An 18037-nucleotide genomic window follows, 5' to 3' on the forward strand; every position below is an offset into this window, starting at 1 on the left:
AAATTGATTCCTAATAATCAGGGTCAGAATGGAAGGCTCCCTTTGCCCAAACCAGTATACCATCTCACTGGTTAACAGAGGATGCACTTGTTTTTCATTGACAAAAAATGTTCCCACCTGTTTTCCAGTGTTCTGCTCTCTAAACGGCAAAGCAATCACCAATCCAGAGGTTTTTACGTGAATATGTTATCAGTGTGATGGTTCAGAATGTAGAAATAGGTTTCTTTCAAGCCACGGTGACATAGGTTTCTTTCAAGCCACGGTGACATAGATAAACCAGCCCTGCTCTGTTACAAAGTGATTCTCAAGTGACTGGAATTTTCTTGTCCCCAGATTAGTTATCTGTCTTTCACCATCTCTGGTATCCCTGAGTTCTGTTTGTCTGTGTTCCCACACTGGCCATTTTCCTACTGCTAATACCACTAAATTTCTGTTTTAAGCCACCTAGTTTGTTGTATTCTGTTAAGCACCTCTAGGAAACTAATAGACTATATGGTGGTGGTTGTTTAGTCACTAAGTCATGTCCAACTCTTTGCAACCCTGTGGACTGCCAGGCTCCTCTGTCCGTGGAATTTCCCAGGCAAGAATACTGGAGTGGGTTGCTATTTCCTTCTTTAGGGATTCTCCCCAACCCGGGATCAAACCCCTGTCTCCTGCATTGACAGGCAGATTCTGTATCACTGAACCATGCAGGGAAGCCCAGTAGACTATCTGCATAAGAGGAGATGCATATTTGTTGTATCCCTTTTGTAAAACACTGCTTAATTAGGACCTGATGGAAACTGTTTAACCAAAAGACAGCCAAGTCTTTATAGCAGTGAAATTTAAGTTAATATATACTAGGTAGCTAAAACTTTTAAATGTGATTCCACCATCCAGATTACTAAAAGGCTTCCTGCTTGCAGACAAGATGAACATCTTTTTAAATTCCTTATTTATTGTTTCTCTTTAATTCTGAGCATTCTAAAAAGTCAGTCACTGCTGTGGATCACTGAGTCATGAGAGTTCCATAGAATGTGATTTTTAGAAACCCATTAATTATAAAAGAGAAACAAGACTTCTGAGTCATAATTCAATTTTATGTCCTCTCTTTTCTAGACAGAAGGTTTTATTTTGAAGAGAATCGTGTTACACTGATTTAAATTTCTTAAAATGAGATCTCAATTTAGTGTACTACATCAGAGCAATAAGACACTTGGCAACTTGCCGAGTACAATTAAAGATTCAGAGAAACTACATAAAAACACGAGAAAGGAGGGACATTTTCTGTAACAAGGTTGGAGGTAATTTTAAAAGAACACACTCTGAAGAAAAACAAAGAAACCCTAGTCATCATAAGACATGGCATTATTTTTTATGGTACCCATGTGAAAGCGTTTAAAGCTGTCAAGATACGTCAGAAGTTTGCAGGAAACAAGCCCGTAATAGGTTTCAAGCAGCGTACATTCTTTTCCACTGTTAGTTTCCTTTCATGCCAGGGGCATTTCAGCATCTGTAGGTTCTGAGGATGTGAAAATGAACTTATAGCAACATCTGTTGTATCTGATGTGTCTTTTCCCAGAAAACCTTGAACTGTGGATGGGTATAAGGCCAATGGACTTAGCACAAATTCCTACAAACACATCAGCAGGCACTATAATGGGTACTTCTTTGAAAACAACATACATCATCCGAGCCACATCTTGGGACATGACCAATGCCTCCCTGCTGCAGTGATCTGGGTAGTCCTTTTCTGGGTACTCACTGAAAGGGACAGATTCTTGGCTATCAGGGTCTCTGCTGGGTGTATCCTGATGGATAGCTCTTCCAACGCAGATATCTTCAAGGTGTTTTTTCAGATTGAGAAGATAGTCCACCAAGCTTGGTATATTGACAAACATCTCTTCATCAACCTTCAGGATAAACAGGGCATTAGGGCAGAAAGTCACAGCCCACTGCATCATGGTAATGATCTTCAGAGTCTGGTTCTCAGCACTGTCCAAGAAGATGCCTTCAATTATGTCATTATTCTTTTGGGACTCTATCTCTTGCTGAGTGGTCACCAAAACAGGCATTCCCAAAGCAAATAGTATGAGAATGGGGTACCCTCGGACACTGGTCACGTTACCCCAGGTTTTCCTGATGAGATCCCGCCTTGTTCCATTTTCTGGGCTACTGAATATAAGAGAGAGCAAAAATATGCTCTTTGCTTTACACACCTCCAACTGGCTCAGCATATAGTATTTGGAAAGATTGCTTCTCAAGGGCTCCGTGTTCAATTTTCTTGCCTTATCCTTAATTTCAAGAACTTTCATATCTACATAAGGCAAAGCATGCAGGAAGTATTCTTCCAGAAAATCAGCCCCAAAAAGCAAGGCATGAAATAGAATAACATAAAACAGGATGAACACCACTGATGGGTCCAAAGTCTGCAGAAAGTCACCTAAATGAAAGAACACACATTCATTCAAGCTTCATCCCCATTTCCATGTACATACTCCTGGAATTTGTGTACACCTGAAAGCACTTAACAGTACACTATTTTTAAGTGTTTATTATTAGTGTTTGTTACCTGTCTCTCTCACTAGATCTTGGTCCCCTGGACATCATGCCCCTCTCTTCTCCAGTACTACTGAGACCAGTATTTAGCACAAAGTGGAAACTAAACAAAATGTCATCTGTTTTCTTGCTTGGATGAAACCCTTACTATGTTCAAGGCACTGTGTTAGACTCTGGGGAAACAGAGGAATCAGACATAGACACATGACTATAAAGTAACAATTGGTATCATTATGCTAAAAACTTACAGGAAAATATATGATGGTCCTTTCTGGAACCAGTGTGCTTGGGTCAATTTCTTCTCTGATTACAAAGGTCCAGGGCTATTTGTCAATGGAGTGGCAGCTTTTGTTGACCACTGCACAGTGGTTACTATCAAACATTTACATTCTTCTAGTAAGAGTTTTCAATTTAATACTGAATTCTGACATTATCTGTTTTGACAGTGTCCCCTAATCTTTCTGACATGTCTTTCAATATGGGCAGATTGCTGCTATCTGCACAGCACCTTTTCAGAGATCTAGGACATATCTGATGCCAAGCTTATTCCATCACCTTAAAGGAGATGGAAACTTTCCATCTGGAAGAACATATACAATACAGTATTGCAATATAACAGAGCCAGCGACGTTAGAAGAATTAAGTCTGTTCATCGGAGCTTCAATCAATAAAGACTCCCATAGTGACACTTAATGTCTTATTGAGCACTGGCTGTAAGCCAGGCCCTATGCTAAACATTTTACATGCCTTAACTCTTTTCAGTCTTGCTAATATCCCTTTGAGATAGGTTATCTTCAGACTTAAGCTGAGCATCCATGTGGTTTAGGCATTTGCCCAGGATCATTTAGTAAGAAGAGGGTGAGATAGGGCCATGATATGAACTCAAATCTGTCCGTTTCAAAGCTCACTCTTAACCACTAGAGACTCCTGAAGTCCATCTTTTACTTACCCATGTCTATTTAATGAGAAAAAAACAACAAAGCAAAACATTCCCACAACTATAATCTGAACTCCTTTCCTTTTTTTTTTAGTTCATCTGATGATTTACACAAAGAAGAAACTTCAGCCTACTCAAAGCTTATTCTAGTAGATATAAAATGCTACAAAGATTATAAGAAACTTACCTGCATGTTGTCTGTGAACAATTTGGGGGCTTTGGAAATTATTGAGTCCAGATGTCAAAGTATGTCCAAATGTATCTCAGGATCACTAACAGCAATTGAAGTACAGTACCTTGTGCCTGAGACCTTCAGGATAAGGTTTCTTGTCAATCAACCTGAGCTTTTGTCCCAGAATACCTGCTGGCTCTATAGGAGAGCAAGTGCTGATCATGTTACAGCTAGAGTGAATCCAGAATAAAGAATAGAAAGCAAACCTCTTCAAATGCTTCCAACCTTGTGTAACTCTTGAAACTGACCCCTTGTCTTTATATGGAGTTCCTGGTGAAGTATGTGTGGGAGTTGAAAGAACAGTTCACACATACCATGTCTCCATAGCATCATCACACAGAGTGTATCTCAAGAAACTAAACAGGGTAGTTTCTGCTCCCTGGTACATACACGTGCGAGAAATGTGTTAAACATCAAGAGATACTTGTCATCCCTGGTGGGTGCATGTTTTTCTACCCAAAGAAACTTACGGTGTAGTTTGATACATGTCTCATCAGGAAGGATTTTGAATTCCTGGTATAGGCCATGTTAAGATTGTTCTTAATTATATGTCATCCATCTACCTCTCCCAGGCAACTTTATCTCAAAATAGAAAACAACCTGTAATCCATTTTAGCCTGAACTGGAAAAACCAAGCATTTGATGTTTGCAATTTTTCTATTGTCTCTATGTGTAGAAATTACTCCAAATACCATTTGATCAGCAAGTTTATTAAAGAAAGAAACAACATCCAGCGTATTTTTATGTTCCTGTCACAAGCAGTTGCACTGAACCTTCTGTTCCTATGCCAGGCTATATTTCATGTTTCTCTTTTTGCATATGGATCTTCCTGCCTGCCCTTCATAGCAGTTTTTGTAGTTATTTGCGTAGGAATTCATTGCATTTTAAAGCTAGCTATGTTTTCTCAACAATCACTGTGGATTCTTGGAGATTTTTTACAAAGTGGGGAATATATATCCTTAAAAAATGCAAATGAGAATTTTTACATATACAAAATTGAATGATTACAAAGGTCTTGGATTTCATTAAATACAAATTCCATTTTGCAATTTTCATTTTTTAATAAGCCATAAATTTTGCTCCTGGGTAGTCTCTGGACTTAAACTGAGACAATTTGGTTTCTTTGTCCTTGAGAGGTTCAAACAATATTATCTCTGGGCCAGCTCCATCTAGAATTTTCAGTTTGATTCAGCAAACTCTTACAGTACTAGGGTTGAGATCATTTGCTGCAAATAGAAGTGCCTGGTTTTCTTGATTACCTGAGCACTGCCTTCTCTTTCATAAAGGTCACCCAATCTGACATGTGAACCTATGTCTTCCTAAATTTTCCTGTGATATCATTATCAGTCACCCTCTGGCTTAGAAGTTCTCAGTCTTCCTGTTGTCTACCAAACCAAACCCGCTCTCTTAAGACCTGACTTTCTGAACTCCATACTTAGTTTCCACCACAAAGAATCAACTTTATTTCCCATGTGTTCAGTGCCCTAGATGTACTCCGGACGCGTGGAGCCTTCGCTCTGCTCTACCACTAACTGCACGTACGACTCTCTGTCATATGAATTGCTGTTCTTTGGACATGTCTCTTATATTGCCGCCCTCCTCGGAAAGTGAGCATAATAAGAAAAAGTGTCAGTCGGTGGTGCAAGATCAGATTGGGTGACGGACATAAATTCGCTGGACAATTTCTTTATACCTCCTCGAAGTAAACTTCGGTCCCGGTGCCACAAGACTAAAGGGTCCTGCGCATGCTCCGTTTGCCTCTACGCGCCTCTGCCCTCCTACTTCCGCTTCACGGCGGGGCCGGAAGTTCAGCCGCGTCCGCTGGGCGCCGCGGGTGGAGGGACGCGCGGAGATGACGCAGGCAGCACCGGAAGCCGCTCCCCTGTGAGGCTGCGGACCCAGAGCGGCGGCCGCCGGTCCAGGTCTGTTTTCTAGGCGGGGCCGGGTCGCGGAGGGGGCTCTTTGAGGCCCGCGCCTCTGCTGACCCGTCGCGCCTCGGGCTGTTTGCCTTTCTCTCCCTGCAGGCGCCATGGCTGCGGAGCGGACCTGGCCGCTGCGAGGCTCTGGCGGCCCGAGCGCGCCTAGTTGGTGTGAGCCCGGCGCGAGGTCCTGGGCCCCGGGGCGCTCGCTCAGGTCAGTGCCGCGCGGAACACGGCTCCGGGAGTAGGGGACCTGGGAGCGGCGAACGGGTTGAAGGGATCTGGAGTTGATTTAGAGATGGGAAAACTGAGTGACTGCCTCCTGGAGCCTCAGTTTCCTTAGCTGCGAAATGAGTTAACCGTGATGTCCCAGGGCTGTTAATGAGTTTGAAGGATGAAGCAGTGTGGAGAGGTGGTTTGTGAAGTACAAAGCGCTGTACGAGTGTGCGGGACTGCGCCGTAATTGTGGGTATGCCATGGAAACAGGTGTGTATGTGGAGTGCTGCTTGCAATAAAGATAGCAGGGTTAATGCTAAATAATGGTGGTAGGCAGCATTTTTTGTAGGCTTCCACTGTGCGGATACTGTGCTAAACGTTTTATGTGCGTTATCCCGTTTATTCTTTGTAAAAAACGCTTGTAGATAAAGCTGTTAGTGGTTACCTTTCACCAGTGAGGAAGTTGGGCTTGAGATAGGTGAAGTGATTTGCCCAGGGTTACCCAGCAACAAGTTGGGTTGCAAAGCCCTGTTTGTATTCTTTCAAAGCTTTTAAAAATTCATCTTAAAACCGAAGGCGGATATAAACAGGTCAGATATTCATACTATTTTTAATTCATAAAGGGACTTTCACTCCTATTCCTCAACCCTCCAGTATTCTCTGGAAACAATCAGTATTAACCAGCTTCTTGAGTATTCAAAAGATATTTTATGTATATGTAAGTTTATTTAGATAAGCGCAGAGTCTCTCTTCTCTTTAACCCTCGTTATGCTTGATAAGAAGAGAGAGGGAAGATGAAACCTCCCTCCCAGAGATAGCAAATGTCTTGTTTTCTGTCTTGATTAGGCCAGGTCCTGAGAGAGGAGAGGTAAACGGCATTCATCATGTTTAGTCAGGAATGTTCTGTCTTTAGTAAGACCGGGAAGTATAAGTTTTGTTTTGCTTTTTTGAGAAGGGTGGGGTCTGGGCAAGATGTTGTGCCCGCTCCTTCCTGTGAGACCCAGGGAAAGTCACTCCACTTTGGGGACCATAAATTTCTTCATTTTTTAAGGGCAGTTCTCATACCTTCCACAAGGTCGTGAAAATCACATGAGGTGACATCTATGAGTAGTACTCTAGTACAAAGATGAGAGTTAGCTGAGGGAACGTAGGGAGTTAATAGCAGAACCGGAGACCAAGCCCAGGCCTCTCATCTCCCAGGTTAGGAATCTTTTCACATCTGTCTGTTTCAGAGCTTTGTTCTTGTTAATACTGAGGGCGGAAGGGCAAGTTTTATGTTGAGTCTTAAGTTGGGGTCGGGGGGGAAGAATGAGACACTGTGGAGTGTGGAGAGGGTGGAAGGAGAGTGCCTCTCCTGGGAAATCAACCTCCTGTCAGTAACTGCCCTTAATTACAAAATTAAGTTCTCAGTAAGTTTGAGCAGTTGAGGTTTTTCTTTTTTTTCCTGTATATTTTAATCCATTTTAAGAGAAATGGGGGTGGGGGCGCAGAACGGACAAAAAAGAGAAACTGGTAATATCCTAGGGTTGAAAGGGATGTTACTGAAGCTTTCCTGCCAGGTACTCATAGTAACAAAACTAACAAAAAGTGCCATTTGAGTTACCCTGCTGGGCTGCGTTCTGAGCCTGTCCCTGCTGTTTGTGACTCGCACAGCCCTCCAGGTGAGCTAGCTTCCATTTTACAGACGACAGAACTGAAGTTCAGCAGTTAGTTGAGTATGTCCATGATCACATAGGAAGTGGCTGAATCTGTGGGAGATTTGATTGACTTCAGAGCATTTTCCTTTACCTCAATCCGCCTCTCTAGCTAGCTGTCCTTGACCATTCCCAGCACTGGGAAGCTCACCACCCTGGAGGCAGCTGTTCCATTATTGGAAAGCTCTGATGTTTTAAAAGCTCCTCCTTCAGTTGAATTGAAATCTCACTTCCTGAAGTATTCCCTATGGGGCCTTGTGCTGCCAGTACATGATATTTCTAGAGGCTCTCTAAGACTTCAGTTTAGACCTATGACCTTAAGCAAGTTCTCTCCAGAGTCAGTTCATTTTTTAGAGAAACAAAAGCTGATTTTTTTTTTAATAGTGCATTCTGCAAAGCTAATGGGTCCTACTTTATTTTAAAAAGATGCCTTTTTCATGATAGTGAGAGATGAAGAACTGGATAAGAACGTCCCATAAAGGGTTCAGTAGCTTAAAGGGCAGTCTTTAAGAGTTGGAAGAGCAGTTCTTGTTAGGAGAATGTGTAAATCTCAGAAATGCCTAGGTTTTTAAAGGTGCTCAATGGCAAACTCATCCCATAATCTCTATGGTGTCTTGGGTTCATTGATCGGGTGTGCTGTATGATGTCTCTTAGTTATTTGGTAATGATACTGTTTTCATGGGTATTATAAATTTGCCTTGTGTCCATTTAAGTAACAGTTCATTGTACACAAATGTCAGTATTCCTAAGATGCGTATGTGGCACACTTCGAGTGTGTGGCCTGGCCGATGTGATAGAAGCCCCTCGCCCCACTTCTTCATGGTAAAAAATGATTCCTGGGCACATGTTTTGGTTATGTTTTTAATTGGCCAGGATTAATTAGCTATTGGCGACATTCTATGAATGTCTACAGAAACTTTTTTCTTGTCTTGCTGTGAATGATTTTTTTTAAGTAAAACTTTTCCAGAAATATTACAGGTAAAAGGTTGTTAGGATGCAGAAAAAGGAGGCTTGTTAATCTTGTTGGTGGCTTTTTTTTTTTTTTTTTTTGCTGTGCCAAGCAACTTGTGGGACCTTAGTTCCCTGACCAGGGATCAAACCCAGGCCCTCTGGCAGTGAACGTGCAGAGTCCTAACCACTGGGCAACCAAGAAATTCCCAGGACACTTGTTATCTTGTGTTAAGTTCATACAACTTGCCGTGAACTCATTAGTTTTTGGCAGCCAAGTAAATCCTTAAATTAATAAATCCTACCTAGCCCAAACCCTGAGACTTAAAGTCCATTCACTATTCGATAACATTAGACACATTAATCACCAGATGATGTGATTAGAAGTGGTTTGTTTGCTTTAACTGCTTTTTGTCTGATAACAAATGTTCCTGCCAAATTTGATATTGGGAAATTAATGAAAATGATCTTTACATACTTTAATATTAATGAAGTTGGACAGTGAGATCTGACTATTTGTGTAAACCTGGTAAATGATCATGGCATCTGGTCCCATCACTTCATGGCAAATAGATGGGGAAACAGTGGAAACAGTGACTTTATTTTCTCGGCCTCCAAAATCACTGCAGATAGTGATTGCAGCCATGAAATTAAAAGACACTTGCTCCTTGGAAGAAAAGCTATGACAAACCTAAACAGTATATTAAAAAGCATAGACGTTACTTTGCCGACAAAGGTCTATCTAGTCAAAGCTCTGGTTTTTCCAGTAGTCATGTGTGGATGTGAGAGTTTGCCCATAAAGAAAACTGAGCGCTGAAGAATTCATACTTTTGAACTGTGGTTTTGTAGAAGACTCTTGAGAGTCTCTTGGACTGCAGGGAGATCCAGCCAGTCAATCTTAAAGGACATCAGTCCTGAATATTCATTGGAAGGACTGCTGCTGAAGCTGAAGCTCCAGTCCTTTGGCCACCTGAAGTGAAGAACTGACTCAGTGGAAAAGACCCTGATGCTGGGAAAGATTAAAGGCAGGAGGAGAAGGGGACGACAGAGGATGAGATGGTTGGATGGCTTCATCAACTCAATGGACATGAGATCGAGCAAGCTCTGGAAGTTGGTGATGGACAGGGAAGACTGGTGTGCTTCTGTCCATGGGGTTGCAAAGAGTTGGACACAACTAAGCAACTGAACTGAACTGATAAATGAATTTATTTTCCTCTTTCACTTTAATTTGGACGTTAGGTTTTTAAATTAGTATGACAATACGATGGGAAACTGGTCAGATTACAAGGAAAGTTTTTTTTTTTTAATCATTGAAATGTTTCAACACATGAAAATCTAAAAAGAAACCCCATGTACCTATTGCCCAGCACTAATATTTATCAACATGGCTGATCTTGGAACAGGTGGTTTTCACAGATTTGCTTTACTTTTTCTTCTCTTCCCATTAGTTTAGTCCCCATTGTTAAGAGTGGGTAGACACCTTGACATAGTATGGATTGATGGATACTTGTATTTTGGTTGGGGGGGAATGGGTTCCAGTTAGCCTTAAAGGGGAAAATGGTATAATCAGATGGACTCAGTGCTCCCAGATCTTATCACCAGGTTGTGATTCTCCTGATGGTAACTGGCTTCAGAGAGAGAGAGAGAGCTTGGTGTGTCCGGAAGAGTCCTGATCTTGAGAGCACTGGCTTTCAGCCCCTTCTGTTGCTATTTTAATAGCCCTGTTGGCTGTAGGCAAATCACTTACCTCCTCTGACCTGCAACTTCCTCATGTGCAAAGTGAAGGAGATGGTACCTTTCTTGGTGCATCTGTAAGCATCACGATGACTAATTTGTCTTATTTGTGCACACCTCCAGGACCCTCATGGCTCTTGGGGACACATGAGGTTAAGAGTTGTCTCCAGCTCATATTAACCTTATTAAAACAGACCGTGTAAGGCTAGATAAGGCTTTTGGAAATTCATGTTCTAACAGGCAGTGCCGTAAAGGAAGTGGAAGAACCAGAACACCTGAGCCATATAACTTACTGTGTCTGGCTATTTTCCTTCCCCATACCTTTTTGCCTAAACATTTATTGCAAAAGCCAGTAGTCAGTTCTGTGATTCCTATAACAGGTCAGGTTATACGTAGCCTGATAACTGATGTCTCAAGTTGCTGCTCTAGAGACTTACTTTTTGGGTGTCACATCCTTGTGCTTATTTTTGTGATTTTCGTGCCCAAGTAGAGTGTATTTAAGAAAATGGTATCATGATGATTTTGATGGGGGTTCTATTATACAGAATACACTGTTTCATAAAGAATGAATACTTTGTAAATCTTTTACTGTGAAGATGCATGTAGCATGTGATAGACTTCAGGAGCAAGTCACACACACCAAAATTAGTTTCACTGAGTTATGTTTTGGAGGTCATGATTTGTTAAAGTATGTTTTCTCAAATGTGTTTTCTTTTGTGCGCATGGAAATTATTTCAGATAAATATAATGTATTAACTGTAAAGTTGTAATGTAACTAAGCTCTAAAGTTGTAACAGTTTTTTGCACTAATTTTTAATACTTCATTTGTTAGCAGTCTTGCTTGAATGGTCTTTTTGAGCAGAACTAATACAATATTTTGATGTGCCACAGGTAAATTTTTCCATAACCTTATGGAGAGAAAGGACTTTGAGACATGGCTTGATAACATTTCTGTTACATTTCTTTCTCTGACGGACTTGCAGAAAAATGAAACTCTGGATCACCTGATTAGTCTGAGTGGGGCAGTCCAGCTCAGACACCTCTCCAATAACCTGGAGACTCTGCTCAAGCGGGACTTCCTCAAACTCCTTCCCCTGGAGCTCAGTTTTTATTTGTTAAAATGGCTCGACCCTCAGACTTTACTCACATGCTGCCTCGTCTCTAAACAGTGGAATAAGGTGATAAGTGCCTGTACAGAGGTGTGGCAGACCGCCTGTAAAAATTTGGGCTGGCAGATAGATGATTCTGTTCAGGACGCTTTGCACTGGAAGAAGGTTTATTTGAAGGCTATTTTGAGAATGAAGCAACTGGAGGACCACGAAGCCTTTGAGACCTCGTCTTTAATTGGACACAGTGCCAGAGTGTATGCACTTTACTACAAAGATGGGCTTCTGTGCACAGGTAAGAGAGCCTGGGCCTTTCTTTTTTTAACGTTTCGTGGAGTGTAATCTTACAGACAGAACAAAATATTCCTCAGGCTTCAGAACGGCAGTTGTTAATTTTCTGAGATATCTATGATGGCATTATCCTTCCATCCCTGACTGGTTCCTCCTCTCCCCACCACCACCCCTTTATCCTTTTTCACTCTGAGAAGACAATTATTTTTATAAAATTTTATGAGAAGAAAGCTCCAGACATTCTTATAAATGTGAGATGAATCTGAAAGCTCTTATGTTTTTCTATACTTTTCTTTCATAAACAGTCCTTCATGTTGGTTAATTTTTTTTTTTTCCTATCAGCACTGATTTTGGGGAAAAAACAGAAAAGTTGCTGTCTAGTCCTAGCAAATAATTCATTTTGAAAGGATTATGAAACCTCTCTGTGTTTGTTTCCTTGTATTTAAAATATGCAAAGGGAGCTGTTTCTCTTGCTCTAAGATCCTGTGGTTCTGAGAAGAATTTAGAAGAGTTTGGGCATGGGAATGAAAATAGTTGGATATTTTAAAACTCAGCAATCAGGGCTTCCCTGGTTGCTCAGTGGCAAAGAATTTGCCTGCCAATGCAGGAGATGTGGGTTTGATCTCTGAGTCGAGAAGATCTCCTGGAGAAGGAAATGGCAACCCACTTCAGTATTCTTGCCTGGGAAATCCCATGAACAGAGGAGCCTGGCGGGCTATAGTCTGTTGGATCATGAAAAAGTCAGACACGACTTAGCAACTAAACAACAATAACAAGTAAAGTAACTTTTTATTATAAATGTAATGATTAAAGTTAGAATTATGTGCATCTTCCAATTATAATGGGCATGTGTTTCTACATATGATTATATAGTTAGTGCCCATGTTTCAGGCAGTACATGTTGATAGGTGTTGTGTATAATGACTAAGCAAAGTTTAGAATGGCTCAAGGTTCTAGATCATCTTATCAGTGATCATAATGCTATTTGCTTCCATCATATATAATATACAATATTGGGCTTCCCAGGTGGCGCAGTGTTAAAGAAGCTGCCTGCCACTGCAGGAGACACAAGTTTGATCCCTGGGTCAGGAAGATTCCCTGGAGTAGGAAGTGGCAGCCCACTCCAGTATTTTTGCCTGGAAATTTCCATGGACAGAGGAGCCTGTCACGGGGCCGTCCTGCGCTGCTTCCTCGGGATGCGTTCTGACACACACGAGTGTTCCCTGAGCTACATGGCTGTCACACACTGTTTCTTTGTGTAAATGGATCATCGTCATTTAGCCATTTCCATACAAGTGCATATTCAGGTTGTTTCTGTTTTTATGGGTATTTTTGTCTGCATTATTTTTTCCCTTTGGATTATTCATTTGAGGCAGAAGCCTCAGAGCAGAATCACCAGATCCATAAGTATAAATGAATTTATAGCGCCTCTTAGTGTCCTTTCCAGATGTATTGAATTGGTGCTATGCCCACAGCGAAGTCTAAGGTAAACCTGCTTCTCCCTCAGAGTCCTACCACACTCAGTTTAATATTTTTAATGGTGAAGAGGGGTATGATTTCTCAAGACTGTTTTAAAATTGAATTTCTTTATTCATTGAGGTTGTCCATTTTCTTAATGCGGTGACATTCTCTGAAATGCTCGACACTTGGTCAGTTTTATAAAATAAACATTTAAGGTATTTCATGGTTTTGTTTGTCATCCTGAGATTACTCCATGCTCATGTTATTTTCCCTGTACTATTAAAAGCCTGATTATTGGAACAGCATCGTCTGTTCTTCTATACCTTGATCTGCTTTCCCATCTGTGGTGATGACTTTTCAATATTCTTTTTGCCTCATAATCACTGGCAGGTTTTTTTTTTTTTTTTTTTTTTTAAGATTAAGATGCCATATTGCCTTTGAACTTGGCACTTATTCACACTTGGGTCAATACTGGTAGTTGTCTCATCTTCAGAACTAGCTCCAGCTTTTTTTTTTTTTTTTTTTTTAATGTCTTGTTAAACTTGGCTTTTGAAATGCAATAAAACCTCAGTTACTTGGCACAGAAGTGAATGGAATACATTCACTTGAATTCCCTAATTACCTGGGCAGTTAATATCTACAAATGACTGGACACAACCCTGCATTTTAAGATTATTCTCCAGGTGAGTCTATATGCTATCTTATTTTTAGTATGATTAAATTCACTGACTTTGATTATGGAAAATTGTGCTGTTGAAAATGATTCAAAGCATTTATTTAAAGCAGCATTCCTGGGACTGTTACTAGCAAGAAATAGGTGTTAATAGAATTAAACATGTGTTTGTATCACCTTGTCACTTAAGAGCTTGTCTTTTCACTGTTGTTGAATTGGAAAATTCTGAATTTGGCGATAAACTTAGTGACTCTCAGATTAGCCCTTAAGCAAGCAGTGAAACAGTTTTACCAAAAGGGTTAATAATGCTAAAAATTAGCGTGGTATAGATTGTATGATTGTATGAGATTGTATGTGTGTTCAGAATTTCAGAAATTCTGCTCGTTTCTGAAATGGTGAGAGAGGAACCTACTGCGTTTGGTGCTGTTCAGTAGATATTTATTTATAAAATGCCGACTGCGTGATAGGCAGTGTGAGCACGCGTAGCTGAATCAGGATTGTTCTTTCCTCAAAGAACGTAAACACTGTGATCAGAAAGGTAACCTGACTGAGGCTCACCCAGAACCTTCGAGCCCGACCTGAGGCTCACCCAGAGCCTCAGAGCCCCACCTGAGGCTCACCCAGAGCCTCAGAGCCCCACCTGAGGCTCACCCTTAGGTAACCCTTAGTTACCCTTAGGTAACTAAGAATAAGCTTTACACTTCTGAGTATCTGGCAGGACCTTCAAGAATGTCATGCAGAATACAAGAGGATTCTCTTTGTGCACTGCAGACAATACAGTATGTCCAGCATTCCTGGTCTCTGCCGAGTAGAGGCCAGTAATGTCCTCTCACTGACAGTGAAGCCACCCTGCCGTTTCTAGAGTGTTCCCCCAGAAGGTATTAATTCCTTTGATACCTTGGATACCTTTTAACAGACAGATCTCGAGCTTCCAAATTAAGTTACTAGTCCATTGCAGTTTAGATGAGTTTAAATAGGTCTAGATACAGGATACTAAGGGTAGAGATTTCTGAAAGTAGCAGTTGAATGGAAGAGTAGCTATTGAAATAGAAATGACAGGATTTGGCAGTGAATTGGGAGTGTGGCAAGGAATAGGGATATTTCAAAAATGACTGCAGTCTTCTAGCTGCATGTACAAATGTGAAGATAGTACTAGTAAAAGAGTAGAAACTGAGAATAAATTCAAGAGGATAGATGGAGTTCAGTGTGGGATGAACTGAACCTCATTGGATGTGTAAGTGGAGAGTCCCATAATATTTGGAAATGCAGGGTAAGAGCTTTCGAGAGTGCTCAGGGCTAGAGAGAATGGTTTAGGAGTTCGTCACATCATAGCTGTGGCTGCAAGTGAAATTTTAAAAGGAGATGGAGAGGAAAAAGAATGCATAGAGTGTAGGGTGCTTCCTTTTGAGTGTGTACTCAGAGAATGGGGAGAGGTAAAGAGACAGAGGGTAATAAACAGTTTTGAAAAGGAGAATGAAAATTGCCTGTCCTAAAGAGGCACTAGTAAATGTTTATTCAGTTGGTTAACAATCAAATGACTCAGATGGTTTGAGAGCTGAGATCTGATTCTACCAGTTAAATATTTAAGCTTAGCTTGATAAGACAGCTTACTCTATTTGCGTTACAGCTCATTTTTCTGCTTACCTTTTTTTATATCAAAGATTGTTTCCATCCTGTTTTCTGAATTGAGAGGGTTTTTTTTCCCCTTCATGTAATGAAAAATAGTCTACATTTATTTAGTTCACTTTGCTTTCTACTCAGTATCATTGGTGACCTCTGTGAAAACATGCTGGGTTCGTCAGCACAGCAGATGAGAGTCTATGGAGAGTGTTGGGACAAGCAGGAGAGGAGAGGATAATGGTTCCTGAAGGCTTAGCAGCTGAAGTTAGGTTTCTGCCTTGTCAAACAGTGCAGCCCAACCTGATTGTTTGCTGATGTTTATTATGGTGTAAAATTGAATGGCCTCATGTTTTCCTATATAACATTAGATAATCTCCCCCCCCCCCTTTTTTTAACAAATTGTGGGAAAATGGAAGATTTACCATTTTAACCATTTTAAATGCACAGTTTGGTGCCATCAAGTGCGTTCATGTTGCACGGACATCACCATCGTCTGTCTCCAGAACATTTTGCATCTTCTCAAACTGAAACCGTATTCATTAATCACTGACACCCTCTCCCCTCCTCCCACAGCCCCAGGCAACCGTCACCTGCTTTCTCTGAGCGTGAGCACTCTAGGTGCCTCACGGGTGGGCTCTGAGCAGTGTTTGTTCTTCTGTGACTGACTGAAGGTCACTTAGCGAATGGTCTCCACGGTTTGTCCATGTTGTTGCCTATGTCAGAATTTCCTTCCTTTTTGAGGCTGGAGAGTAATCCTTTGACGTATAGGCCACGTTTTGTGTATCCTCCTGCCTAGTTTATGAGTGGCCTTCCTGCTTCCAGCTTTGCTCCCCTTCAGATCTTCTCCTGTGATGCTGCCACAGAGGTCTTTCAGAAATGCAGATGAGGTCATAGTTAAACATCCTCCCAACCCAGTTTGCCATCCTGACCTTTCCCTCTACTTCCCAGTCATACTGAACTGTTGCCAGCGTCCCTGTTTGAGGCAGTGCATTTTGACAAGCATTATCAATAATTCCTAGATAGTTTTCATTGATAGAATGTGTTCAAGGAGTTCTTTATGAATCGACCCTAATGCGTGTTCACATATATTTATATAATAAATAGAGGTATTTAATAATTAAATAGTTGTATTCCAGGGATTGGTAAACCACAGACCGCAGGGTCCAGATCCAGCAGAGTGGAGTAATTGCCCCAGAGGCTGTGTTGCTTCAGAAGACTAAATATATTTACTGTCCAGTCTTTTGCAGAAAAAGTTTGGCTAAGCTCTGGCACATACTGTTTATATTTTATTTTTTTGATTGGGGAGAGGGTGCTGATCACTGTATTCATCGTTTAGATTTCAACTTGTTAATATTGAAAAAATTTTTTAATTTTTTATTTATTTTTGGTGGTACCATGTGGCATGCGAGGTCTTAGTTCCGTGACCAGTGACTGAACCTGTGCCACTGGCATTGGGAGCTCATAGTCTTAACCACTGAGCCTCCAGGGAAGTCCCAAGTTTGGGTATTTAAGCCATGAAATTCCTTCTTCAGACAGTCCTACGCCAAGGCCTGGCTTCATAGCAGACCAGAGTGTATGGTGTGGGGCCAGGCGTGCCTTCTCCTGAGCGTGTCTGTGGAACACCTTGATGTTGAGGAGTGCAGCGGAACTTCATCTGGGGTGCTTTCTCCTTTCATCCCCTCCTCGCATCTGCTGTGGGCTTTTGTGCCGCCCGCCACTTCACTGAGTTGTCACTGCTTGTTTGGCCTTCCTGTCTTCCTTGGAAGACCAAGCGCCACAAGAGCAGGATCCCTGCCTGACACAAAAGTTCTCCAAATATGGGTTGAATGAATGAAGGCGACCCTGGGAAACACTGGCAGTAAGTCAGAACCAAGCTCAGTTAGGACCAAACAAGATTTCTTTTCCTGCTTTAGCTTCCTAGAAATAGAGCCACAAAATGCTGACTCTGCCAAAGCTCTGAGAGGACCTTCAAGGCTGTCCGGAGCTGTGCTGCCCACTGTGGCAGAGCCTCCCAGCGCGCCTGAAACACAGCTCGCTCAAACCGAGGTGTGAGATAGGGGGTCCTTGCTGCGATTTGAAGACTTAGAATGTAAGCCATTTCATTAATACATTGGCTGATAATGGGTTTTTTTGGCATACTGAGTTAAAAATTAAATTATTTCCCCTTTTTTTTACTTTTTAAAGTAAATATTAGAAAAATTTACATTGCATACCTGGCTTGTCCTATCTTTCTATCGGATAATATTGTTCTTAGATCATTGGTTCTCAATGCATTCCTAATAAGTTCACCTGGCAAGTTTTTATAATTATTGGCTCCTGCCTCGGGTGTTCTGAGTTAGAATCTCTGAAGATAAGGCCTAGCATGTATGTCTTGATAAAGCTTTCCAGTTGATTCTGATGCCTCATATGCCATTGAGAACCACCAGCCAAGTCTCACCTTTCATTTTATAGAAAGGAAACTGAATCCCTAATTAGTAAAATAACAACAAATAGAGTCTTCATTTCAGTATGCTCTCATAGGGTTTTCCAGGGGTGAAATTTCTGCTCTGCTCTTTCATAACTGATAGCTATTTTTCCATTTTCTGAAACAGTGGCTCTTGATCAGTCCTTAAAGGTGGAATTGTGGCTGGCTTTATTTAGTCATTTAAGCTTTTTGAAAACTGATCAG

At 41.3% G+C, this 18037-nt stretch overlaps 2 protein-coding genes across 6 annotated transcripts in view; one reads left to right on the top strand and one right to left on the bottom strand.

Moving 5' to 3' along the window:
- Positions 1–1071: 1071 nt before the first annotated feature.
- B3GALT9 (beta-1,3-galactosyltransferase 9) lies at positions 1072–3668 on the bottom strand. Its single transcript, XM_070459121.1, is given in 3 exon segments — positions 1072–2386; positions 2389–2422; positions 3663–3668. Coding segments are annotated over 3 exon segments (1101 nt in total). The 3' UTR covers positions 1072–1325.
- A 1872-nt stretch (positions 3669–5540) lies between these two features.
- The window catches only part of FBXW2 (F-box and WD repeat domain containing 2), a 33150-nt gene continuing 20653 nt past the window's right edge, over positions 5541–18037 (top strand). The window contains exons 1-3 of one of the 5 annotated variants that reach the window (XM_020893611.2): positions 5541–5629; positions 5732–5840; positions 11110–11619. In XM_020893611.2, coding sequence (XP_020749270.1) covers positions 11130–11619 — 490 coding nt within the window. In that variant the 5' untranslated portion in view covers positions 5541–5629; positions 5732–5840; positions 11110–11129. The other 4 variants (XM_070459192.1, XM_020893610.2, XM_070459191.1 and 1 more) reach the window with 4 other exon arrangements.

The sequence above is a fragment of the Odocoileus virginianus genome, chromosome 31, assembly GCF_023699985.2.
Source record: "Odocoileus virginianus isolate 20LAN1187 ecotype Illinois chromosome 31, Ovbor_1.2, whole genome shotgun sequence".
Lineage (NCBI taxonomy): Eukaryota > Metazoa > Chordata > Mammalia > Artiodactyla > Cervidae > Odocoileus > Odocoileus virginianus.